At 37.6% G+C, this 26,430-nt stretch overlaps 1 protein-coding gene across 8 annotated transcripts in view; it reads left to right on the top strand.

Annotated features, from left to right (window-relative positions):
- The window catches only part of NAV3 (neuron navigator 3), a 524,389-nt gene that overhangs the window by 387,633 nt on the left and 110,326 nt on the right, over window positions 1-26,430 (top strand). For 6 of the 8 annotated variants that reach the window (XM_052668319.1, XM_052668317.1, XM_052668315.1 and 3 more), the window contains 4 exons: window positions 3,062-3,130; window positions 5,770-5,909; window positions 12,327-13,362; window positions 23,103-23,218. In XM_052668319.1, coding sequence (XP_052524279.1) covers window positions 3,062-3,130; window positions 5,770-5,909; window positions 12,327-13,362; window positions 23,103-23,218 — 1,361 coding nt within the window. The remainder of the gene's footprint in view (window positions 1-3,061; window positions 3,131-5,769; window positions 5,910-12,326; window positions 13,363-23,102; window positions 23,219-26,430) is intronic. The other 2 variants (XM_052668316.1, XM_052668318.1) reach the window with 2 other exon arrangements.

The following is a 26,430-nucleotide window of genomic DNA, read 5'->3' as shown; positions in this document are numbered from 1 at the left end:
AGCCAGAGGCTAGCTGATTTATTCCTGGCCTCGGTAAAGATCCAGGCTGTGCCAGCCTCTGGATGACAGGACTGAGCCCCAGCTCTAAGCTGCCCCATTGGGCTTTCCTGAATACTCTGCAGATGGAGCCGTTCTCCTCCTCAATCCCTATGTCCCCTTCATGCCAATTTATCAAGGCTGGGCTTTGCAGGCAGCTGCTGCGGCTGCTCCAAAGAGCTGAAACTGTGACTGTATAGCAGGGAAGGCTGCTGATAGGAGTATTATGGCAATGGAAAGGATTTGGGGAGCAGACAACTAGGATACTCCTAGTTTTCACTTTCTAGCCTTTTGGTAAATAAATAATTCCTCATCCTAAATGCTGTGATGTTAAATTTCTGCTCTTTGGATTGTTAGCATGAGTCTGTGCTGCTTTAATGCGGGAATATATTTATAATGCCTTTGAGTATTTATTAGCATTAACAAAAATACAGCTTTGAGCAAAACAAGTCTATTTTCCTCACTGCCAGATGTTACCCACTGATAAGTATCAGGTAGGATGAAAGGTAGCAGGTAAATATTTTATGTACTCAGAATGGCTCTGGCGTGGCTGGACTTTAGAAATGTTGCAGTTCACATTTGTAACAGAGGGGACAGCCATTGGAAAACAGACATCTGTGCAGAGCTTCAGAGTGTTCAGCACATCAAGTGCTAGTGGAGAAGGAAGAACCAAAATACTTAGGCGCTTGATACAGTTATTTTATGAGCTGCTAAAATTCTCTTTTTCATTTGACACGTTGCTTTGAAAAATAAATTTAGATAGTCACGATGCTTAGATACTGTGTTGACAAATCTATCCATTCGTGTCAGTACTGTCTGGAAAAATTGAATATGGTCTACAGAAAGATTCTTGAATTTGCTAGTGGATGGAATCCCAGCAAACAGGCTTGAGAGGAAAGAAGTTTTTCCAGCGATCATTTCCAAATAGATGCTTCATTTACTTATTAAAAGAAAACAAAGTAAAATGTTCTGTCACTCTGTGGACTGGCTTATCAATAACTCAGCAACTGAGTTTGAGTGATTTGAGTAGATTCCAGCTCCACTGGAGTAACACTTCAAGTTAGAAAAGCTACCAAGCACCGTGACAAGGCAGAACTTTCAGCTCTTCAGCCAGTGGTTAAGATGCATCCTATTCATTCTGCTTTTCCAGCTCACTGTCCATGTTGATTGTACTGTGTATCATTGTAACTTCTACAGCATAAATGCTCTAAGGTTTAATTTGACGTTCCATTTTTCCCACAAACTTCTGAGTTTAGTCATTGCAGATAAGTGGTTAACCATTGCTAGGTTTCTTCATTTTAGTGTTTAGTATGTAGACAAAAAAAAAAAAACACAAGTGGAAGAACTTATCAAAAGATGAGCCAGTAATTTAAACACAATTTCAACAACTTCAGTAAAGCATCATGTATCAGATTTTCATTATATGTCTAGGCATTAAGAAAAAATGGCTGCAAATGAAATACAAAGTGATGTACTAAGGACTATACATAGAAAAAATATATACTGTAATTATGATGATATTATTATATTTTTTTACAATTCCCACAAAAGTTATAGTCATATGAAAGAGCACTTTGTCGGCATTACTATGAAGTTAGATGTTTAGAGAATTGAATGCTGCTTTTATATGTTGAATGATTTGGTTTTACTCTCTTAACGCTGATAGTCTCCCTTTTATTTTTCATTATGAGCACGTGCATTTTGTAACTGGCAGGCATAGAAGCAGTGTTGAACCCTTTACTGTGGTATAAGCTCATAAAGTAACAGTAAAGTAATCATGCAGCACATTTAAGTGTCACTTTGTCCCTTTATTTGTGCCTTTCCTGTGCTTTTCTTCAGAGCAGCCATGCCTGTGTGGGAATACTTTTCTCCTGTGAGAGCCTTTCCCCTCTGTTCTATGCTGAGCCTATCTATCTCATTGGGCCAGCAGAAATTTCTTAATGTTCTTCTGGTAAAATCAGTGTCACTAGGCATTTCCTGTAAATTCTGCCAGTCTGTCAAGGTGGTACTAAACACTGGTTTTATCACTACTCAGAATAGTTAGGAATATGCAGAACTGTAAGAGACTATGATTGTCAGAGCTTCTGCTTACTCAGTTCTCTATTCCTTTCTGAAGAATGCAAGGAATTTGATTTTGTGATGGCATTTGACTCTGTCCTTAGGCTATATGGGTCCCACATGGTGCACCTGCTTATTGTATCTGAAATTACTTGGCAGGAGGCCTTATCTCGGCCATACCTTTGATATTCCCCCTGTGCAAATGGTTGAAACAGTAGCAGTATCAATCTGCTATTTAGTAAAGATACGTTGCAGAATGTTTAAAGGAATGTATAGTTTTTAGCCCTGAAGCACAGCATTTGTAGATAAACTACTTGGATGTCTTAATGGACTAAGGTGCATTTTCCTATGAAATTTAACAGTGAATCTGAGTACACGTGTTGGCTTTCCTAATGGAGCCCCTGATTCAGTGCCTTGGTAATGCATTGTATACATGAACTGTGCTGCCATCAATAAAGAAAATTATGATGGAATTCTCTTTCTATACAGCTCTACTGTCACGAGGGTTACCTTTCTTTAGTAGAAATTCTTCGGAGTCCCCACTGGGTCTGGTGCAGCAAATCTCTTCCTACCTGCCAGACTGCAATCTCAGTTTGCTAGGGGGAGGCTGATAGGTGTATATTCGTCTTTTGTACTTTTTGTGGGGGAAAAAGCACAGGCATAAAGTGTTGAAGTGCTCTTTACATAGCAGAGCTAGTGTTCAGTCACTGTGCCCAAACTGTCAATTTCTAAAATAATTTCTAGAAAATAAGACAAGTTATAGCAATACCATTATTTCATAATCTGTGCGTTGCATCTTTCATAAAAATCTGCATGTTGCATTACTTCATATTTTTGCCAGTTGATTTGTATTTTCTCTCCATGTTCAATTTACATTCATTAACTCATAGTTTGCTGGTAAGTGTGTTCTTTCTATACATGTTCAAAGAAATTCTTTAATTCAATTTCTCTGTTTCTTCTCATACAGTCTCACAGCCAGATATGCAACTCAGTCTAATCACAGTGGAATTGCAACCAGTCAAAAAAAGGCTTCTAGGTCAGTTAAATATCTCTAATTTATTGCTTGTTAGCGATACTCAAGCGAGTCAATGTCCATTGGTATGTTATCCTTTGGACATAAGTGGGCATTAATCAATGTGTATTGATGTTATGCGTGCAAACTTTGCATCAATGAGCTTTACAATAGGAAAGCCTTGTATGGACTGGAAGGAGCTGATCTGTACTGTTTATTAGTAATATTTCTGGTTTATATGTATCCTGCATCTTTGTATCCTGCATGTAAAATACCAGGTGGAGGGTTAGTTGGTGATTTTAGTGCTCTTTATTCTGTAGCTCAAATTCGTACTTTAGTCATAAGCAAAAAAAGTTTGGGAGCCATCCCAGTTCCCAGTAGATGTTTCATATGTATCAGGAACCTACCTGAGAGGTTCATAGAGCCAAGTTCATGCAGAAGCAAAACAGGGCAGTAAAAAGCACTTTCAAGAGTTCTGCTCCTTCAAGTGTAGGCCCAACACAGTCCCTGTCAGCAAAATGCTTTGTTTTGCTTGTGAATTTGACACAGCTGCCCTGATTCTGTTCTCACCTATACTCATAGCACTATGAGCACCACGAGCACTAAAATCTATGAGCCGGGTTGCAGAAGAAAGAAGCTGAGATCTAAAGCTTATTCTTTTTTTGTGGCGTGCAATTAATGTGTTCATTAATCATACTTTTGCTAGACAGTTCATTGGTGAGAACAATGAACTATAAGTTGCATAATCTACAATAAAGATTTCATTTTGCAGCATAGCATACTAACATGGTTTGAGTTGCTGGCGATAGCTTGAAGTGAGCTATACCACAGTCCAGTTGCTTTGCACCTGCATTTATAGGTCTTCTGTTTTCCTTACTGCTGATGCTCCTGTCTTGTCTGCATTCAACATGTTGGGGTTAACAGTTTAATGTCTAATACTTTAAATCTGTGTGGCAGTGTTTCCGAAGCCTGTTCAGAGGTATGTGACTTGTCCCTTATTTGTTATTCTCCTCTTTGCATTTCCTTAGCTGCTTAACATGATTCTGCAAGAGCAATTTAAAACCTGAATTCAATTAAAAGAGACAGCATATGAGGTAAACTGGAAAGTGTGTAGAGCAAATGACCTCATGTATAACGTGCTTACTGTGGCAAGTTCTTGAATTCTGGCATGCAGAATATATGCATATTTTATATTTTAACAGAACAGATGAGTTTCCAGTGTTGCACATGCCTTTTCATTGCTTTTTTCATTACCTTTGACAAATGATCTCGGGGCTCTCATTGCCTGTCAAATTAGGGTAATGAGAAGGAGCAAATGGATTTTTAAGTTTGTTTTAGTGCATTCTTCAGGGAGCAGAAGATCACTAGAATTCATGGGTCACAGTAAAGGTTAGCACGCGTACAGCTGCAGAGCAGAGACAGTCTGTTGCAGGCTTGGCACAGACAAGCAGGGCAGGCTGGCGGCCAGGAGGAGCCGTAAAAATAATGGATGGATTAGCTCTCTGAGGCTTAAATTGGTAAAGGAAGACAACATGGAGCTGTTTACACGTGTCTGCTCATGAAAACAAAATTTGAACCTTTCTGTTACACTAGAATAGTCAACATAAAAAGTTTACAAGAAATCTAGCATTTTGTAATTCATTGTACTGTGATGTTTTTCTCCCTTCTCATGCTGTTATTTCATCATATAGTGTAGCATAATTAAATACATCTGACTTAATTTGCATTGACATTATTAAAATCATTATATCATTGCAATAAATGAAAAACGCAAGATAGATATTCTTCTCCTATGGAAAAAGTGTCTTTCCAATTTAAGCATTTCATTTTGTCTGTCAGAGAACCAAAGTGGAAAGAAGTGGAGTGACCCGCAAAGATGCTGCAGAAAGTTTGATGCAAGGATGTGTTAAAGAATCTTTCATCAAAGAGCAGATTCAGACAGAAAACAGTGCAAGCTTACACTTGCTTAAACTTGGGATATCAGACTGCATTTTTTTCCTTTGCATAGCCACCCTGTAAGGTTCAGATGGTGGCAGCAAACACTAACAAACGAACTGCATAACCTACATTGTGTACTTGTATCAAAAAGGCATGCATTCTTCTGTAGTGTTTAGGTGAAACATTTGTTTTCAATACTCTTATTTGAAATTACAAGCTTGAAGAGGTAGAATTGCTAAAGACAATAGTCTTCTGGAAAATAACCAAATAAGAAAACTGAAATACCAGCTTTTGTGTTAAATGCAGCTGTAGAGTATTGAGTACAGTTAGACAAATGAAATATGTTTCAGTTATATATTGTTGTGTTTTAATCAATTACTGTAAAATTTACTCTTGAAAAGTAACTTATTTAAATACAAGTTGATGCTGCGCTTTAATGGTCTTTTAAGGTGAATCTGTTTCAGCAATGTTAATGGCAAATGCAAAGCATCTTCTTACGTGTCTTGCGAATCTAGAAAGCATCTTTTTTTCTCTTCTGTGTGCATAAAGATAAGCTTTTATTTTCATTTGTTGAGTCTACCCAATTTGAATCCTCCTGTTTATTGTTGCTTACATAAAATCATTGGTTTTGGTCATTGGTTTTGAGTTCTGGTCTGATATTTGCATACCGCCTCTTCTATATGTCGCATTGCATACAACAAACCAGTTTCTGATTCTACTTCTAGGCTTCCAGGACCCTCAAGAGTGCCAGCTGCAGGCAGCAGTACCAAAGTTCAGGGAGCTTCCAATTTAAATCGGAGAAGCCAGAGCTTTAACAGCATTGACAAAAACAAGCCTCCACAATATGCAAATGGTAATGAAAAAGGTAAGTGATTAAAGTTAGACAACTTACTCTACGGAAGTAATACACGATGAAAAAAAAATAGCTCTATCCACAAGGGTCAAAGAAATAAATACAATTTTTAGACTTGTGGAGGAAGCACCATGGAGTCAGCCCTCTGAATTAGGACTTGTGATTGAGTTGGGGTAGAATTTAAGAATGGAAACCTTTCAAGATGTTAATGAGTATTTCATCCCTCTTTGATAGAAAGGTCCTCGAGTGATACTTCTGAAGGGAAAATAAATCCATATTGCTTGCCTATAATCTTGGTCCATGTTCAGGTCCACTCATACCATAGGAAGGCTGCCGTGTTTTTCATGAGAGCTTTGCATCTGAGCGACTAAAGGAGATGAATGTTACCTATACACGAGAATATCACATATGTCTATTGTTTCAGGACCCTATGTCAGACTGAACAGAGAATTGGAAATTAGGTCAAACGTAATGAAATTTGGCAGGGATTTGAATTCAATGGTCATGTTTTATTGCCTTCTTTAAGCATGATTGTCTGTTTTTCAAACAAACTTCCCTTAGTCCTTCCATTTCATCAGTCCTCTGATGCTGTTTTCCTGGAAAATGTGCCTCTTCAGGCTTTATCTCAGAAATAAAAATGTAAAAATTCAGCCTTCTGAGTTGTGTAACTAGTCCAGTCCTCCCCTTCTTTCTCTCTCTGTGTAATGAACAACATTTTATTCATATCTCTGGGTTAGAATACAGTTGAAAATGATACAATATACATAGTACCCATTTGCATCCTTGGGGTCTGTGGGAGGAACAAGTATGCAGTGAATGTTCTTCATCCAAGCAACAGGCAGCTATCCAGATTTTTTTTTTTTATAAAATTCTGATGAACACAGTTTGCCCCTAGCTGTATCTGAAGATATAAAACCATTCTTTCAATAGTTACTTTTTTACTTTTACTATCAGTTGAATGTTTTAGTTAGCTCTGTAGTGCAGTTTATTTTATTAAGGACTTGTTTATTGCAAGACATACAGACTAAAACTAAAAAGAGATCAGAGAATAAACTGAGCAGACAGTTAGTTCACAAATACGATAGTGAAGTTATGAAGTAGGAGATGTGGCCGCTTGAGTGAAGGTATGTACAGCAAGTTCAGGTTTTAGAATTACTTTGTAATATTGACATAATTTTCTATTGAAATATGTAAAAGAGTGAAATGATTCAAGGTTTGGTATGCTTGTTGCTATGATTGCTCTTGGTTCATTAGTTGAAAACTGTCTTTGAACTGCTAAGGTTTACATGGCATTGCACATTTTCATGGCTTTTTGCATGATGGATTTCTTTGCTTACTCATTTCTTCACAGCAGGGGATGAGAACATTGATGAGGTTTTTAGTGAAGTCATCGCTAGCAAGAAGATAAGGGTGGCTTTGTTTGTATAAAAAGCATCCAGTTCTTTTTACAGGATATAGAAAATATAATGTTGCGTAACTAAATTAAGTATTGCATATTAGATGTTTCTATCTGCTTTCTTTTCTTCCTTTGAAAAAACAGCAAAACAGATGGAGGAATATTGATTTTTCATGCAAATATAAGCTGAATACAGGTTTTACAATATGTGTATAAAGAAAATGCTAGAGAAAATGACTGCGAGGAAAAAATGCGAGGATAGCTATATGTTTTTTTTTCTTTTATAATACACTGACAGAACACAGGGGAATCGGTATTTCAATTCACTAAACTACTTCTTTGCCGAACTAGAAAAGTAGTTGTAGCATGATATTTTAAAAATGAAATGATTATAATGGCTATTTTTAAAATGTTACAATGAAACTTCCTAGTTTTATTAATTTTTGAGTACTTGAGAGTGTTCTGTGTTTCTGAAGAATTTTTTCTGAGACAAACCTGAACCCTCACAGTAGCAGTACTGATAATAACAAATGTCTGTTTAAAAAAAAGTGGCACTATACCTTGAAAAAAGAATCTATCCTAACATTCCAGCACACACAGTAAGCCTAGTATTTTAATTTTTGCTTCTTGATGCTTGCAGAAAGACAACTTCAGCAGGTTGTAACGGACATACAGTCCGCATACACTAATTTCTGAGACTTTGATCGTATAGCAAACAACTGATTCTTCATTAGGGCTGCATAAAGTGAAGCAGAAAAGGGGATGCCATGCATTATGCAAATAGGTAATAGAACTGAGAAACTGAGAATATACAAACCTCTTCAAGGTCAGACCACTGTTGATACTGCTTTTTTTTTTTTTTTTTTTCTTTTTTTCTGCTGTACAACTTCCTGTATGTGCTATAAAGAGATCTTAGAAAAGATGTACATAAGAGTTTTTTGATCCAATTATAAGTAATACTTGAAATTTGTTCTCCTATTACACAGTTTTCAGCTCAGTCACAGTAAGGAAAGGATATACAGGTATAGACATAAAGGAGAGTTAAAGCGGTCCAGAATAAGATGTAATAAGTGTCTGCTATGTAATGTGTCATTATTTAGTAGGTTATTTAATGTTATCTCTTCTGAATGTTGCTTAGTACGTGGTTTATACCATATGAAAGCCAAAGTCCCCTTTAGTGAAAGCAGTTTTGCTGCTCATTCAGAACAGTCCAATTTTCACTCATGGACATAATGCATTGCCATGATATAGGTAACATTATGTTATAGTGATCAAATCCAAGGTAAAAAAAAAAATAAAAGATGCACCAAAATGATAAAGATGTCATGTGCAGAAACTTTGCAGTGGAACTTTGAGTCTTTTTCTTGCCCTGGACTTTACAGCTTTAGGATGGGTTGCAAGAAGTTATTCAGGTGACACCACATCTATGTCCTTTGGATTTAGTGAAATACAGAGGAAAAGAGAACTGGGAAAATAAAACTCTTTGAAGAAACTAATGGTTCACACAGGTAATAAGGCACAGCATTTTGAGAATAACAGCAAAATAATTCAAGGCAAATTTAACATTAAAAAAACCAAACCTACAAATATTTACATTTCAGAGCTTAGGAACACTGTCTCTGAATACTAATAAGGACCTTTATGTCACCAAAATAATTGCCTACCTTTACAACATAAAATGTTGTTTATATATTGTCCTAAATCAATTTCAATGCTTTTCTAATTATTTTTTTCATAATGACTCTAGATCCCCATTTTCTGATGGCTGCATCATTATTCTGTGGTCAGTATGTGCACCCACTGCCAATTTGTTAACATGTGCTCTGGTGCATGTATGCCACCAGTGATCCCTGGTGGTGTTATCCTCCTGTTCTGATAAGAGATGGCTGCTTTCTCTGGTTGGAACGTGATAGCTGAACTGGCTGAAATCACTACACAGAGCTCCCATTCTGTCAGGCATCCTTACAGCTATCCCTTACAGCTTTTCCATTTTCTGTTAACCTTTCTGGTGTGAGTGACTAACATTGAGTGCTATGATCCGGGCACCTGGCATAGCGTTATTAATAAGCCTGCTGGAAACTCTATGCCTGCTCCAGTATATCTGGAAAATCACTGCCTGGCTATGCTGCAGCTGGGAGCTGTTCTCTCAGAGCCCGTCTTCCCTACTAGCACCGAATACAGCAAAGATCAGTGATGAGAAAGCAGATGAGAAGGACTGTATATTGAGTTCTGGAGCCAATTTCACTTTCTGCAGTGCACACCTAAGGGGCTGAAGTTATGCTTTCCCAAAGGAGATTGAGCTGAGCCCTGCAGCACAAAGCTCCCAAGCAGAATGCAGGATTGTTTTCACCAGAACTTGATTATGCCTTTCAATAATAAAGGAATGGGAACCTATAAAAGAAGCCCATCTGCTTGTAAAATTTAGTGTATATAAATATGAAAATTTTGTCCTAGTTTATAGTACAAAAGCACCACAAGGTGGGGACAGATTTCATATAATGAGCAGCTAGAGCTAAAGCCAATTGCTCGGAAAGCAATGAAGGATGTACAGCTTCAAGTCATACATTTGGACTAGGAGTGGATAAATCTTTCTATTCCACATCATTAATTACATGCACATTCTCTCTATTTCTTGATAATGTGCAGTGGAAACTTCAGATTTAATATAAAAGGCAAGTTCTCTGTTTGTACCTTTTGATGCTGTTTATGGTTTGTGACATAGGGATCAAATAAAAATCAGTGGTTCTGGAATCTGCATGTGTTACATATGTGGCAGAACAAGCTGGTGGTGAAATAGTGAATACTTCTCTTTTTACATTTTTTTCCCCATTAGTTCAGTATTATATAGCAGGAAATATGGCAGTGCTTGTACTCTTCTTTAGAATCAGGATGCTTTCTTTTTTGGTAAAACTAACAGCCTGAAGCCAGACAAGTATAACAGAATTAATTCAAGAAAATTCAGTGACATCCTGCTGTGCTCAGATTGTTACATCTATTCTTCATTAATTTTGCACATACTTTAGGTGAATTTTCAACTGCAGTACCACTGGGATAGCTAAATACCCCAATCCTCCTGTGCAATGAAGGCATGTTTAGTGGAAGGCAATGCATATGTGCAAGAAGGTCCTCATGCACACCCAGTCCTAGGCTATCAGCCATAGGGCTGATCCCTGATATAAATTAAGGAAGCCTGAGGGCTGTATTAATATGTAACAGCTGTTGTTCGCCCCAGGCTCTGTTCCAGGATCTGAGGCTCACCAGAAAATAGCAGGGGCCCAGCCACAGTTCCTGCCTTGGTCATGGAGTGGGGAACAGTTCTGCAGCAGCACATCTCTGTATGCATGATGCTGCCTGGAGCCAGAGAAATAAGCCATCGCCTCACCTCTCCCAAAAAATGCTCTGAGGCCACTCATGTCAGTTAATGTTTTATTGCCAATCAAATGGACCCAGCATTCAAAATATTCTCGAAATCTTCTGTGCACATGAAATACTCCAGGCAGATGGCATTTAAGACATCTATGGAAGGTGGAAGTGATTGGATTTCTGGAGTGCAATTGGCAATAGAGTTAATAAGTAGGGGCTGTTACATTTCTATTGTGTTAATAATTATTGTGCTTAGATCAGTACATTTTGTTATGTGTGCATTCTATTTGTTAAAGAAAAAACAGTTCTTCTCCCGAGATGCTCAAAATCCCCCTTTTCCTGTATTATTGACCTTGAGACTTCTAGGTGGGTAGTCTAATCCATACTATGGCCTAAGGGCTGAGACTGAAAAAATGGAAATTGCACACAGCTTCAAACTGTGCTGGAGACAGATATGTCCTTTCTGTCTTCCTCTGCTGTATTACTTAGACAGGGGAGCCACAGGGTATAACTTTGTCCTCTTGTGTAAGTGAAATATCAAGCATAGTTTTTCTACTATATGAACTGTATTTCTGTTACATGTTTTGTAGTCTCAAGGTGAGCAGGACTAGGGAAGTCATCCTGCCCCTGTTGGGAACTGGTGAGGCCTCACCTCCAGTACTGTGTTCAGTTTTCGGCACCCCAGTACAGACATTGAGGTGCTGGAGCAGGTCCAAAGAAAGACAACAAGGCTTGTGAGGGGCTTGGAGAATATGCCCTATGAGTAACAACTGAAGGAGCTGGGGCTGTTTAGTCTGGGGAAAAGGAGGCTAAGGGGAGACCTTATTGCTCTCTTCCAATATCTGAAAGGTGCTTACAGCAAGAGCGGGGTTGGTCTCTTCTCACTGATGACAGGATGAGGGGAAATGGCCTCAAGTTGCACCAGGGTAAGTTTAGGTTGGATATCAGGAAACAGTTCTTTACAGAAAGGGTCGTTAAGCACTGGAATAGGCTCCACAGGGAGGTTGTTGAGTCACCATCTCTGAATGTGTTTAAAAACCGTTTGGATGTGGTGCTCAGGGACATGATTTAGTGGAGGGTTGTTAGTTAGGGTAGTTTGGTTAGGTTGTGGTTGGACTCAGTGATCTTGAAGGGCTTTTCCAACCTGAGCAATTCTATGATTCTACGCTTCTATGATAGACATATATATATATTTAGATAAACACCAAAAATACCATCTTTCTCAGTTTTTGTTGTTGTAGTTGTTTTGTTTTGTTTTGCTTTCTTCCAATGTTTGTAGCATTCTTTTTTCCTTTGTCCTTTCAGATTTTTTTGTTATTAGACTGATTGGATTTTTTTTTTTTAAAACAACTTATTAAAGATAAAATCTTTACATTGGAAGGTTTAATTTGTATAATGGGATGGTTACAAGTCAGGCATCTTCAGGCATGCTTGAGCTCATAGCAGGAAGTATTGTGCAACACCATAATGGTGGGAAAAAAGGCATTTTGATCATATATTCTTGTGTGCTCTGTACACTTGCAAAATATATTTATTAGAAATCACATTTACCTTGATTTGTGAAAGTTTTTATGTGATTGTGCTTTTTATGCTGGGGGGTGTGCTGTTACCTTTAGGCAGGAGATGATGAGAGAATAATTGTACCATTGTCATTCTTTCTGTTTTTTAAGCAGATTCACCAAAAGGCCCTCACCCATCTGCAGGCATGAATGGAAATGTGCAGCATCCCACCAGCACTGGGCAGCAGCAGGTCTCTGCCATACCCTCTCCAAGTGCCAGCAAGCCTTGGCGCAGCAAATCCATGAATGTCAAACACAGCGCGACCTCGACCATGCTATCCGTGAAGCAGCCCAGTCCTGCAACCTCCCCTACTCCATCCTCAGACAGGCTTAAGCCGCCCCCTTCTGAAGGTGTGAAGCCCCCTTCATCTGGACAAAAATCTATGCTGGAAAAATTCAAGTTGGTTAATGCTAGGACTGCTCTGAGACCGCCTTTGTCGCTGAGCTCAGGGCCCAGTGACAGCGGGAGAGAGGATGACACCTTTTCAGAGTGTGGTGAGGTGGATGTGCTAAGTGGTGGGATGAACAGCAGTGGTTCCACAAGTAGCAGTCCTAAAGTATCGCCGAAGTTAACTCCTCCAAAAGCTGGAAGCAAAAATCTCAGCAATAAAAAGTCCTTGCTACAGCCAAAGGACAAAGAGGAAAAGAACAGGGACAAAAACAAAGTTTGCACTGAGAAAACTGTCAAGGAAGAGAAGGACCAGGTCACTGAAACATCTACAAAGAAGAGCTCAAAAATTGCAAGCTTAATCCCAAAGGGAAGCAAGACAGCAACAGCCAAGAAGGAAAGTTTAATACCATCTTCTAGTGGGATCCCAAAACCTGGATCAAAGGTGCCAACAGCAAAGCAAAGTACTTCATCTGCATGTGTGGGAAGTAAGGAAGCTGAGAAACTGAGGACTACAAAAGGAAACCAGTCCCAACCAACACCTAAGTCCCAACTTAACGAGAAGGCTTCTCCTTCCTGTGGGCTTGCTTTTTCTGAAGGGAAAGAACCAAGCACTGCTCTCACCCCGGGGCCCTCCACAGCTCTGTCAGGCACAGCAACAAGCAGCGGCCAAAGCTCGGGGAATGGTGTTGTCCAACTTCCTCAGCAACAGCAATACAGCCACCCTAATACTGCCACAGTAGCCCCTTTCATTTATAGGTAAGGTCACTCAGGAAAATTGGTTTTGTGTTACCATTTAGAAAAGAGAGCTAAAATGGAGAACATGATGAGCTATCACACTGTCATGTTTCTTATCTCCCAGGTTCCACATGCTGTCACAGCATCACACGTTTTTCTGATATTATGTTTTAAGTAATACTGCTTCACAAAAAATTTCTCCCTGGAACACTGATTCTCTACTTTATATGAAGGCACTCCATCACAAATATTTGCCGTTTAAAATTTGGGATATTTTGATTGGAAATCCAAGTCACGTTATGAATTTCCTGCTCTGTTTTTGAAAGGTCATGGCTGAGTCAGGTTTCCAGTGAGAATATTCCTGTGTGCAGTTTAAGAACCTCAACATTTATTTGCTGATATCTGATAATGTTTGCTTAAAATACACCATTTGCTAAAAGAATCCTAAATTAAACTGCTGACGTTTTCAGAGAATATGACTTGTAGGATATTAGAAGAAGAATCACATACAAACTTCTGCAAGCGTTCGAAAGTGTTCCAGTATTTTGGGCAGAGAGAAAAGCTTGCTGGCTGTTAGCTTTTATACATGAACTAGATATAGATTAACTCCTTAGAGGCAGTTAATTTTTAGTGGTGGTGCATGATCTTTTGCTGGCCAAGGCTCTGGAACAGGGGAATGAGCAGTTAAATGTATTGATCTGTGTCTGAATTTATTTTGCTATGTAGTAAAGCAACCAAAGGAAAATGAGAGATTTCACTGTTATACAAACCATAAGACAGAGTAAGTGTAGAAAGACTGGCAGGCAGCTTTGAGTAATGATTTCAGATGTCAGCTATTGGAGAGCTTCAGCTACAGTTGTGGGTAAATTTAACATCTGATAAAATGACAAATATGTTATTAAACAAAATATACTGGCAGTTTTTGTTAGCAAGTATTGCTGCAGATAATCTTGGCTAAAGAATAAAGAGATGCTGAAGTAGGCTCTGAGGGAGTATATATATCATTACATACAACTAAACATAGCTTCAAAACCAATCTTGATGAGTGATAAACTGTTTAAGTTAATTCTGAACAAAAGCAGTTCTGAAAATCACATGGGAGGGGCAAAAAGCATTATATAAGATACATTTATTCTAGTATGCAGTGGCTTGCCTCCTGAGTTTTAATTAAATGTATTACTGAGTGTACTAAATATGCAATGTTTCAGTATAGCTGGCTGGAATATTTGCAGTGAGACAGTCGCTTGCAGGGTGGTACATAAGATGGCCTACATATGTGTTAGACTGCATAGATAAGGAGAGAGAAAAGGAGGCTATGCTTTGCTTTCAGATGCTTTTGTTACTTAATGGCAGTGTTGTCACAGATTTATGCCATTTCATTGCATGATGGAGAAACCTTATTGCTCTTTTAAGCTTCATCATGATGAAAAATGTATTTGGAATTTGAAAGGGTGATATAAGTGTGCATCTTCCAGCAAAATTTTGTATTAATAATCTTCTATTTGCTTCAGACAAGCAGTAAAAGAGACTGCATTTGAAGTTAAATCTCACATGAAAATACATTTCTCTGAGCCAAGGTCTGATCTCAGAATGCCATGAGCGCAGGGTAATAGGCCAACTTTAATGAGGTTTTTTCAATGTATATCTCTGTAACTGAAAGCTGAATCTGACCCACAAATACACAGTAACTGCATTCCTTACAACTCTCAAGGGCTTTGTGATAGTACACGACGATTTCACAGAGGAATATAAATATAACCAAGGATAAAATAGTCATATTTCCAAAGTCAGCAGATTTATTTTTGAGGACAAACAGCAAGTAGAAGTGTGCACAAAGCTAGGGTACTATATTTACATTTTGTTGCTTTTAAATCTAAATGTTTTTTGAGTGATGTCAACAATTTATACCTGGAATTTTCAGGTACACTTGTTGGCTACTGGAACAGCTTTATGGATCAGTGGGGTAGTAAACAATAGTTACCATTCAGACTAGCAGGCTTTTTTATAGCTAGAAAGAATGTAAAGACTCAGTGAACGTCTATTATAGTCCTTGTAAAATGTTTCAAAATAAATTAATAAAAAAGATAATGCATTTTATCCAGAAACCTGCAGAATTCATCCAACTGCAAAACACTACCATAGTTAGTATAGGCTATCAACACAAGGCTAAATAGACAAATGCTTTTTCTGGTTTATCACTGATATCTGTGGATTCCGTATATTTGGCAATGATGAGTTATTAGCTCTGAGGATGTTAGTGTAGATTTGTGAGTAAAAGGAATTACTCCAAAGAGTTTCTTTGAGACCAGTGTGAATACTGAGTACTTGAAGAGCTATCACCGCTCATGGCTTCAAATAGAACATTTTCACTGCTAATGGGCAGAATGGGATAGAATAGGCTATTTCACTAGTAGGTGCTGAAATGATACATTGCACTGTTCGGCTTTGCACTCTTCGTGCTTGGTCACTATCTGATGGCACATTGTATTTATGCCTCTTAAACACCATGGCATGGAAATTCTTACAGGATTATTACTTCTTTTCAAAGATTAGCAACAGTAAAAACTGCAATTGACATAATCTAAATGGATGTAATTTAAATTCTTCCATCCTCATCAGAAAGTAATTATTTATTGTGAATATGTTATTTACATCTCCTTTAATGTCCTCTCTGAACTTGCCTGCAGGGTCCAATGGATTTATGACAGGCTGAAGGAAATGTAATTTGTTTGCCAGAAAGCTTGATAAGAAAGATGCAGCAGGAAAAACAACTCAAAGGAGGGTGTAAGAGATTGTATTTTTTTGAAGTAAACCAGCCCCAACTTTAAATTACACATTCTTCCATGCAGACAGAATTAGAGGAAAATGGAAATTACACCATCTGCCAGAATCCATTGGACTCATATCAAAACTGGCTGTAGAATTTGGTCATATTCATAGTGTTGCTTAAATTTCAGTTGGAGAAGAGTAATACAGAAGTTTAGTGCTTACTAGGTTATACTGAAAACAGGGAAGGAAGACACAAAACTGAAAATAATGTCTGAATCTTTGTCCTAAAATCTTAATCAAGTAACAGCTTAATTACTCAGTATTAGGAGTTCTTAGCTTTCAAATATATTGCTCAGAAGTGTAATATAACTGGTACTTTCAAACACTTTCTTGCAAAAACAAGTGCCTATTGTATGCAATTATTGCTCTATTTTTCCAAATTATGGAAAGATTATTTTGTTTCGATAAAATGGGAAACAGAACAGTCCCAGTAGTAACGCAAATATTAGCTTACTCCATAATGTAAATGCTTAGTTGACATAAATCATCTCAAACCCACAAGAAGTATGTGAAAGGATTGCAATTAGCACTTGCTGTGGACTTGCTAAAATACTAACGGAAATTTTTTTCAGTAAAGCGTCAAGTTCTATCACATGAACTGTCACTTAGTTTTATTTTATTGATTCCTGTAGTAACTGCTGATTAGAATACAGAATTTGAAGTGCCCAAATCCCAGAGGCTGCAGTGCTCAGAAAGTATTTAGTGCCTTACATTCTGAAGGTTTAGAAGTTGCAGAAGAGAATTAGCCAACTGCTCATCATCCTGTTGCGAATTGATTAAATGTCACTCTTTCAGGTAAATTTGTCAGTTAATGATGGACACATATGAAAGAACCTTCAGTACTGTCTGAATTGAGACCACTCAGAATTGCTATTTCAATAGCAAGAGGATGAAGCTGATGATTTCAGCAGCCTAGTATAGAGAAGATGGAGACAGACTCTTCAAAATGCAGGATGATAGAATGAGAGGTAGCATGCAAGTTACAACAGGGGAAACACTGATTCAATCTTAGAAAAATATTTTCACCATGAAGGTGATGAGAATTTATCAGGTTGCCCAGAGAGGTTGTGGAAGCTTTGTCCTCAGAAAGGGCTTAATCAAATGAAGCAGTGAGCAACTTCGTGTGACTGGATCTGTTTTGAGCAGAACACTGAATGAGATGGCTTCTAGACCACCTTTCTGATCTAAATTATAATTTGGAGAGGACTAAAGTGTTCACTGTATGAAGAGAAAATAAACATAATAAACACGTTACCAGGTACTACAATCTTCCCATCTCCTTTCCTATATGATAATTGAAACAACTGTATTACCAGACCATAGGTTCAAGGGCACATAGGAACTGCATAGCTATGACAGATGGAAAGGAGGATATAATCTGGTTGCACCTCTGGAGGCACAGTGAAATTCAATTCCAGTTGCTTTTTCAGGATGTTTTTGTACCAGCTTAAGGAAATAATTAAACTACTCTTCAAAGATCTTGAAAACACAGCACCTGCAGGGCTTGTAGAAACCATATTTGTGTCCACGTTTAGTGACTTGAAGTCATAGACTGTGGAGTTAGAATTAACTTTTTCTAAAGGATGTTTTATCAGATAATTGTGTTTGTTAATAATAGGTTGTGCTGGTAAGCGTATTGCAACTCTTAAAAATGCGATGACTCAAATTTATACTGCAGTGCTTTGTTGATGTCTATTATTTACACTACTGCTGTGAAATTAAAGCAACAGTCACTACCAATATTTCTCAGTCATAGGTAGCACTAAACATTGCCATATAACATCAGTGTTTAGAAAAATCTTCCCATTTTCTCATGCTTGATTTTCAACTAATTGTGCAAGAAAAGTTTCAAGTGTAGAGGAGTTGGCTTCAAAGGTAGAAAGGAGGGTAGCAGGAGAGTAAATCATTTAAGCACATACTTGATTACTAAGTTAAAACATTAGCCTGATAACTTAGTTTCCCACTGTTTACGAGCTGAAGTCATTCTTTTACATTTCATACAGATTTCTCCCTTTGCCTGAATAATCAGTAAAATGTAGTAGGCCAAAAATGATATTCTGAGTCCTGTTTGGTCTTCTGTCACTGGCAGCCCTGTAAGCCTTTATCATATAGCAACTATGCTTCATCTTAAACTAGATATCCTCACTACTCCAATGGGAGGTTTCCTTCAGTAATTCCTTCGTCTCACTGTTAGAAATTAGTTACAAACAACACAAATCAGAATGGCTCAATTTATTCTTTTGTCAATGTTATCCTTTAGCTTAAGAAATTGTCTTTCCTCTCTTGAATTTGTTATCGCTCTTTTTAAATGCATCAGAGCATAAGCTTATCCCCATTCTTGTCTTCTGTAAGGCTAAACCAAATTATCACTTTTGTTTTCTCTGAGAGTTTTTTCCTTCCCATGATCGTCCGAGCAGCCATTCTCTGCAGCTGTTCCCAGTTTAACTCACATGTCTTGAACATGGGTGATCAAACTACTCATATTCCAGATGTGGTCCTGCCAGTTTGTTACACTCACAGCAATACACATTCAAGACAGCTGCAGCTCAGAGAGCTGTTGAGGGGAAAAAAAGAAAAGAAAAGAAAAGCAGCACGTTAATCTGATATCATGTGAAATGTGAAGCAGTAACCAAAGAAATCTTTGATGTTATCTGTGTTTATTAAAGGTTGGCTATTTTGTTAGAGACAGGAAATCACTGACTGTGTTAAAGACAGATTATTAAGTAGTGTTTCAAATTCTGTCCTTAATTACTTTTGTACACAATCATTTTAATCAAACTGAATGAGCTTGTGCAGGTGTGATTAAGAACAGAGTTTGTCCCATTAAGCATGTCTTAATCTCCTACAAATAGGTAACATGTATTTCAGTGAGTTGGGGATAAACTTATTCTGATTGCCACGATTAAAATAGAAAGCAGATTGTCTTGATTTCATGACAGCTGCTTAAATGAACCTAAACTGCAGATACATAGCATTGGAAGAAGTGTCAACAGGGTATTTTGAAAAAACTGAAAGTCTTCCTTGATGACAAGAGAGATGCAAGTATTATTTTTTAAAGGCAGTGGGCTACAAATAGGTAGATGATACAGGTCCATTCATTAAGATCCCTGTCTAATTTTAATTAAAATATATTTTATTTACTGTTTGCTTGGCTGGAGAATGATGTGTGCTGCAGTACTGCAGAGGACATTTGAGTCATTCATAGGATTAATATGATCCACAGAAAGAATTAACAGCCAGGAATACAGGGGAAGGCAACTCTGGCAATTTCACCTTTTTTTCTTTTTTTTATTTTTATTTTTTAAATAAACCATGGCGTTTGAACTAAGCAAAGAGGTATCTACATCAGTAATCCAAAGTATCACACCTTGTGATTGGCTTTGAGGAAAACAAACTTGATGTTTCAGGTGCCCTGTCCATACCTGGACCTCGTTGTTCCCCAGGAAATGCATGGTTTTGCTTGGAAGCCTTTTACCACTAGACCATCTTCAATCTAGGTGGTCTAAACTTAGCTCCAGAAAAAAGACAGGGCCTTGGCCGTCTTGCACCAAAAACAGGGCTGCTGTGGAAGTGCTGGCTGTTGGCAAGATAAGTGGAGGCCTGTTAGAGAAAGACCTGTTGGTGAGGCCCTGTCCACAGGTTCCTCCTTGGGTTACTCAAGCACAGTCCTCGAGCAGGTGCTTTTTGGCCCAACACTTCCACTGGCAAATAACTGCCTTTCTTATGTAAGCAGAACTTCAACTGTTCAAAATCCATAGTCCTCTGTAGAATTTCTGCTGTCACTTTGAATAATTAGAATCACTGATGTTTTTACTAAATCGAACATTAAATTGATGAATATAGCCAGTAAAGCAGTTTCTTTGTAATGTGTTTTCTATCAAATCAAATTTATTTTACGTCATATTTGAGCTTTCAAGTCTGAAGTAAGATAAAAGAAACGTTTCATGCTTCTTAGATCTGTTATTTCAGGCTGCCTGTGAAGTTAAGAAAACCTCATTGCATTTACATTTGGTTTGTGTTTCTATGGTCTTTCTAGAAATTAAATCAAACATTTTTTAATTATTGGTGTTATGTGATATTACTTCTTCAGTATTTTTAGCTTGAGACTAGATTTTGATGCTATTTTTTATGTCAGAAACTGGATTTTGTGCTGTGGTTCATCCCACCAATTGGATTCTAAAATTTGAAATGGGAATCTTTGCAAGTATCTCTTCTCATGGCATTTTTTTAACATCTCCTGATTATAGCTGTATCAGGTATTTGAAAATGAGGAAAACAAACAAACAAACAAACAAAAAAATATGAAGAACAGAAATCATAGAATCATAGAATCATAGAATCACAAGGTTGGAAACGGCCTGTAAGATCATCCAGTCCAACCGTCTCCTCATCACCATTGCCACCACTAGTACTAAGCCATATCATGCAGCACGTCGTCCAGACAATGTACTTTAATTGCTGTTTGGTATAACTCTGGAAGGTTTGATTTGACCTGAGTTGAACAAGTGAAAACTTTTACACATTGTCATATTAGGTGAATAGATGCTCTCATTCTGAAGTTTTCTTTACTTACCTCACTCTTTACTTATCTGTGCTCTTTTACCTATAGGGGAATCCAACCCTTTTAACATGAGCAAATATATACCATAGAGTCAGTAGTGATTTTTGTATTAGTCTTTGTTGACTGTACAGACAATGCTATCTGACAGAGGGTAGTCCAAATCACTGAAGTTCTGTGCTTATCTTTCTCCCCATTCTCTAGATTGAGAAGTGCAAATGTTGGATACTGGTGTCTAGTGAGGATCCAGATCAATTAATCCCTTTTTTAGTTACAGAAAGGCAAATAATTAAGAATAGATCCTTTCAATCCTCTCTTAGAAAATAGCGTACATAAGGCTCTTGGTCAGTCAGAGAGGGGTTTACATCCCCTGTCTGGGCTAATGCAGTGATTGATGGAAGAACAGTTACACAATCAGGCATGCAATGCCATAAGGTCAGAAGGTGAAAAAGGTCCTTTTCCACTTCTACACAGAAGTGGACTGATGTGAAGTCCATATACATTTACAGATGTGGCTAGAAATGTTTGAACTGTTCTCAGCTAGCCGAGGGCCCTTAGTGCAAGACCAATAGAAGCCTGCACGTTTCTAATGTTCCTCTTAATGTCAGCCTTTCTCTGTCTCTAGTGCTTGTAGCATAGTTTTTTGAGATTAATGAAAAGAGTGCAGAACATTCTGATTATCTTTACTATTATTGTGTCTTTTTCTGAGATATGATTTTGGGCTGACCTTTTGTCCTGGGCTGATCCAGCACTATGTGTCATCATAAAGCCCAGACAGAGCTTTCATGATCTGTCAAAGTTACATTCAGTGAAAGTAGATGTGTCCCTCATTCATTTTGATGATTTGAAGCAAGACAGGAAAGCAGGTGGGGCTGTGGGATTTCAGTTTATTACTGAGATCACTGTCCTCACACAGTAGATGTAAAATCACATTCAGGGTCAATAGAATTCTGCAGCTTCTTGCTGCATATGTGTTTCCAGTAGTGTGAAAAGGGAAATAGTAGACAAGAAGCAAAAACTGTTTTTGGAGGACTGTTGTTTATTTCCCAAATCTCCAAAGTGCAGAAAGAGATAAGGAGTGCACATTTCTGTTTTTAAGGTCAGAGTTAAATGACTGAAAGGATTACAATCAACAGATCTCAGCATGACAGAACTTGCTCCATTGTATATGCATATATCTGTTCCCTCAGTTATTGCCATGAATTACTGAAAAAATCTGTGCAACATGTAATGAAGAAAACATTAACAAGAAGGTAATTTTATGACACAAATTGTCGTAGAATTATTTTGAGTGATAAGTTAAATGCTTGTGTGTTGACAGTTTAGTTGGTCATTAGAAACACAGTTGTGAATTTTAAGACTTGAGCTATAAATGTAATGCTTTAAAATTGAGATATAAATATTTCACCAGTCTTTCAAGGAATCAGAAGACTGAGTGTGTTATTTGTGTCAGAAAAACTGGAGAAAATTCAGTGGTAACTGAAGAATGTTTTCCATTTTATTTTGAGAAGTAGCTGGTATTATCTTTAGATGCATTCTTTTACTGTATACAACTGTGGTACAGGTTGCTATTTAATGTCATCATGATCGAATGGCACGTGGGTAGGAGAGATCACAGAATCACAGAACAGCTTAGGTTGGAAGGGACCTTGAAGATCATCTAGTTATGCTAGAGTTCTTCATTAGGAAGAGATAGAATTGTTATGTTCTATATTATAATCTATGTATTAGTGTATTCTTGCTACTTACAATTATGCAGTGGCAAATAACTGTATCCACTGTATCCAAAGTGTACCCATTGTAGTTTAGCATTGATATCCACAGAAATATGCCATCACAGAAAATGTGGTCTATGTGTTAGTAAGTAAATGGAATCACTTTTTATTATTCCATTTCCCCAGTTATATAAGGAGCATTATCAAAAGAAGCTGCACATGGATTTAAATATCTAAGCCAGATTTCCATTCCATTCTTGCCTAAGCTTCTTCACACATGGCCTATCTCACTTAGTATTTCAGCAATGAAATACAAGTTTTCATTTCCCTTATATATGTCTTACCATGTGACTTAACAGATTTAAATGGATTTTGCCTATATCTGGTTGACTCCTGCAAAGAAAAAGTAAGGAAACAAAATGGTTCCAAACTTCTCAACTTAAGCTCCTGAGTTGTTTTTGAAGAGACAGAGTTGCAAATTTGTCTAACTGGAGTCAAACTAATTCAGTAAGAATGTGACATTCATGGTTTTTTTCTCCGTATGTCTTTACCTAGGATGTATATCGAGATATAATTTTAGTTTGAGCTGCAGCTACTGTTTGTTTCCATTGATATCTGTATGACAGATGATAATAATCCATCTTCTTGCTTGTTTTCAGAACTCTTTCAGAAAATGACAGTACCTCTTTACCACCTGCTGATTCCTGCACCAGTCCTACTAAAATGGATTTGTCATTCAGTAAGACTGCCAAACAGTGCCTAGAGGAGATATCTGGTAAGTGACAAAAAGTCAGAAAAAGCCTCAATTTTGGAATTCTGTGCTTCTTTGTTTATATATATTTTTTTCTTACCAGGAGCTTTACAGCCATTGAAATAATATTTCTGACTTCTATTCATGAGTGGCTCTAAGTATATAGAAAATTTGGATCATACACAGTTACTGTTTCACATGCAAAACAGAACAAAATAGAACAGTTCAATTGGAAAGGACCTTCAAATATCACTATGACCTCTTCAGGACTATCCAAGCATGAATTAAAGCATGTTACTGAGGGCATTGTCCAAATGTCTCTTGGACATTGATGGGCATGGGGCCTTAACAACTTCTCTAGGAAGCCTGTTCCAGCATTCAACCATCCTCATCATAAAGAATTTTTTCCTTCTGTCTTATCTGAACCTCCCCTGCCACCCACAAATTCTGTCATTGGTTACCAATTCCTTGACTGAACTGATTCCTTCTGTTCTGTTCTGCTCCTTCATCGTTGCAGAAAATGGACTTTCATAAGTGAGGGTTCCGAGTCATTGTTACTTTTAGAGTCATGCTGAATTCTTCAGAACAGCCATGGGAATTATACTTCAGGATGTTTGATATCATGTTGCATTTAAGACCTTCAAATTAAGTCATAACTCCAGAATTGAAACATTAATGACAGAAGAGTATATTTTTCTTTTTTAAATGAATAATAATGAATTTATTTAATAAATAAGAAAATGAACGAGTCCTTATTATTGTACCTGTATTTTAAGTTACTGCTAGAACTAATCTGGTACAGGTTCTGTTCTGCAATTCCTTGTAAAACTGGAGTAAAGGCTTTATTTCCCTTGTTAGGTTACAAATGTGAGGGATTTTTTTTTTTTTTTTAAATCATATTGGAATAGCTCCTTTGAAGTCATCAGAGACCTATTGATTTACATTAGCCCATGATCTGGCCATGAGTGCCTACAGATTCAAAAGCAATGTGTGTCATAGCTGACTTCTTCATCAGGACTGAAGTGCATTGCAGACTTGTGTGGGAGTACTTTCAAAAGGACTCTTTGACAGAGTTGTTCTTTTTTTTTTTTTTTCTTTTCCCTCTAATCAGCATTTTTATTCTCAGTATCCCTTTTACAAGAATAAAAGGTGAAATCCTGTCCCTGTGGATTCAATTTTAGTTTTGCCATTTTACTCCAAATTTTTAACACTCGAATAAATTTAGAGCGAGTCATTCATTTCTTACACAGGATATAAGTCACTTTAAAATACTCATTTGACACATCAGTCTAAAATTATCTCTGTACCAGAAGGGAAATCAGATGCCCAGGATTTGTGGGACTGCCTTGGCATTTAGCTGATTCATACTGACATTGAGCTTTTGTCCTGGTTTGTCTTACTGCTTTCAAAACTTCTGTAAGTCTAACATCCCTTATTTTATAAGAAATATGTCACCCTGAAGCTTGATAAATATTCCCTGCAGGTGACAAGTACCTGTTAAAGTTATTTTACAGTAGTAATTCTTAATTAATCCAGAAGTCAGATTCTTTGGTCTTGTAAGTATGAAGAGTGTAAATTGAAACATTTAATGCAATTCAAAGGTTGCTTCAAGGAATTATCTACTGAGATTATTTTAAAAAAAATCAGTTCAGTACTTGCTGAAATGATCAAAAAGGATATCATGTCTCCTGGCCTTTTACTGTTCTGAACAGAAGTGGAACAGTATCAAAAAGAAGAAAAAAAGCATAAAGGGCACTAGGCATCAGAGATGTTTCTAAGCTGATTATTCAGACTTTGGCATTAGCAGTTGATTGATGTAACAGACAGCAAAGCAGAATCACTGGGAAAATATGGTTCAGGGCCTTTGTGCAGCGGAAAACAGATGTGTGTCACCTGTAATTGGCTTGTAACAGCATAAATGGCTCAGATGCTGCATTTGCTGAATACGTATTTGTCTGCTTGGTGAACTATCACCAAGGCATTGGTGACTCTGCCATTGGTGAACCTGCATGAAAAAAAAAGCTCTTTCAAGTGGCTAATGTCTTTCTCAGAAACCTTCCACTGTTGTTGTGTGTGAGCACATTCTCTGTATCATCTCAGGTTTCTTTTTGTAAATTGGTAGCCATATGCACTAGCACAATTTATTTGTAGGCAAAAAAGATCAATGAAAATCATGCAAGAGACTGAGCATCTGGAAACCACTGACAGGCTATAGGAGAAGGTTCATGAAGTGCCGTCCCACCTATTTTATATCTTATAATTCATCAGTCTTTACGGTTTTTTATGGTGCCAACTATTGATAAGGCCAAAATATTAAAGACAAAGATATCTTAATCCATATAATTGTATAAACTGTTTCACTACTTTCATTGTAATTACATTCTCTTGTTCATTATTGCTCACTGGTTGAATGTTACTGTCTCTTAACTAGCCAAGCAGGTCATATTGGAGTTCCTAATCTACTTCAGGGTAAAATCAGCCGATCAGTCTTAAACGTCTCCATAATATAGGCAAAATTTGGATGAGAACAAAATGATTAAAATTCTTAAAATAAAATGAATTTCTTTGTTCCACTGGTGAAATGTGTCAGTCATGGCTCTGTTTTCTGTGCCTAGCAATGTAGTTCACAGCCTTTCCTCAACAGTGGTGATAAGAGAAAGTAGGGAGGAAAAGTGAGAAGCTCTAGAGGTAGTTTCCAGCTTTTCTCTGCTTCGTATTCCTCTCAGTTTCTAAGGCAGTTGGTTTCTTTAAACGGCATTCCTCTCTTCCATCTCAGAGCTGTTGAAAGGATGGCACAAAGTCAGAGTGTAGCTGGCTTTTTCCACTTATGAGGGCTGCTTTGAAGTAATGCCTCCTATTTTCTTATATTGGCCCATGACCTCAGAGGCGGATGTTGGTGATATGGCAGTAGAGGTTGAACCTTCCGACCAATATTCCATTCCGTGTTGTTGCCATATAAGAGATGTCAGCAGAGGGGCTGTCTGACAAAATAGTGTCTGACATGGAAGTATGTATAAAGCAAAGGCGTGTCTATGAATTCCTTTGTGTGGAAAAAATTGCACCCATTAACATGGATTGATGATTGCATCAGTTATGGAGATCAACCAGTGGATATGAGCACAATGAGGCAATGGATGGTGTGTTTCAGTAGTGACAGTAACAGTGGGTCACTTCTGCTAGTGCAGATTTTTATGAGTGCAGGATGCAGGCTTTCGTTCATGGCTGGTGAAAGAACA

The sequence above is a fragment of the Tympanuchus pallidicinctus genome, unplaced genomic scaffold, assembly GCF_026119805.1.
Source record: "Tympanuchus pallidicinctus isolate F22 unplaced genomic scaffold, pur_lepc_1.0 scaffold8, whole genome shotgun sequence".
Taxonomy (NCBI): Eukaryota; Metazoa; Chordata; class Aves; order Galliformes; family Phasianidae; genus Tympanuchus; species Tympanuchus pallidicinctus.
Note: the sequence above shows the minus strand (reverse complement) of the source record. Positions and strands in the feature narration are given on the sequence as shown.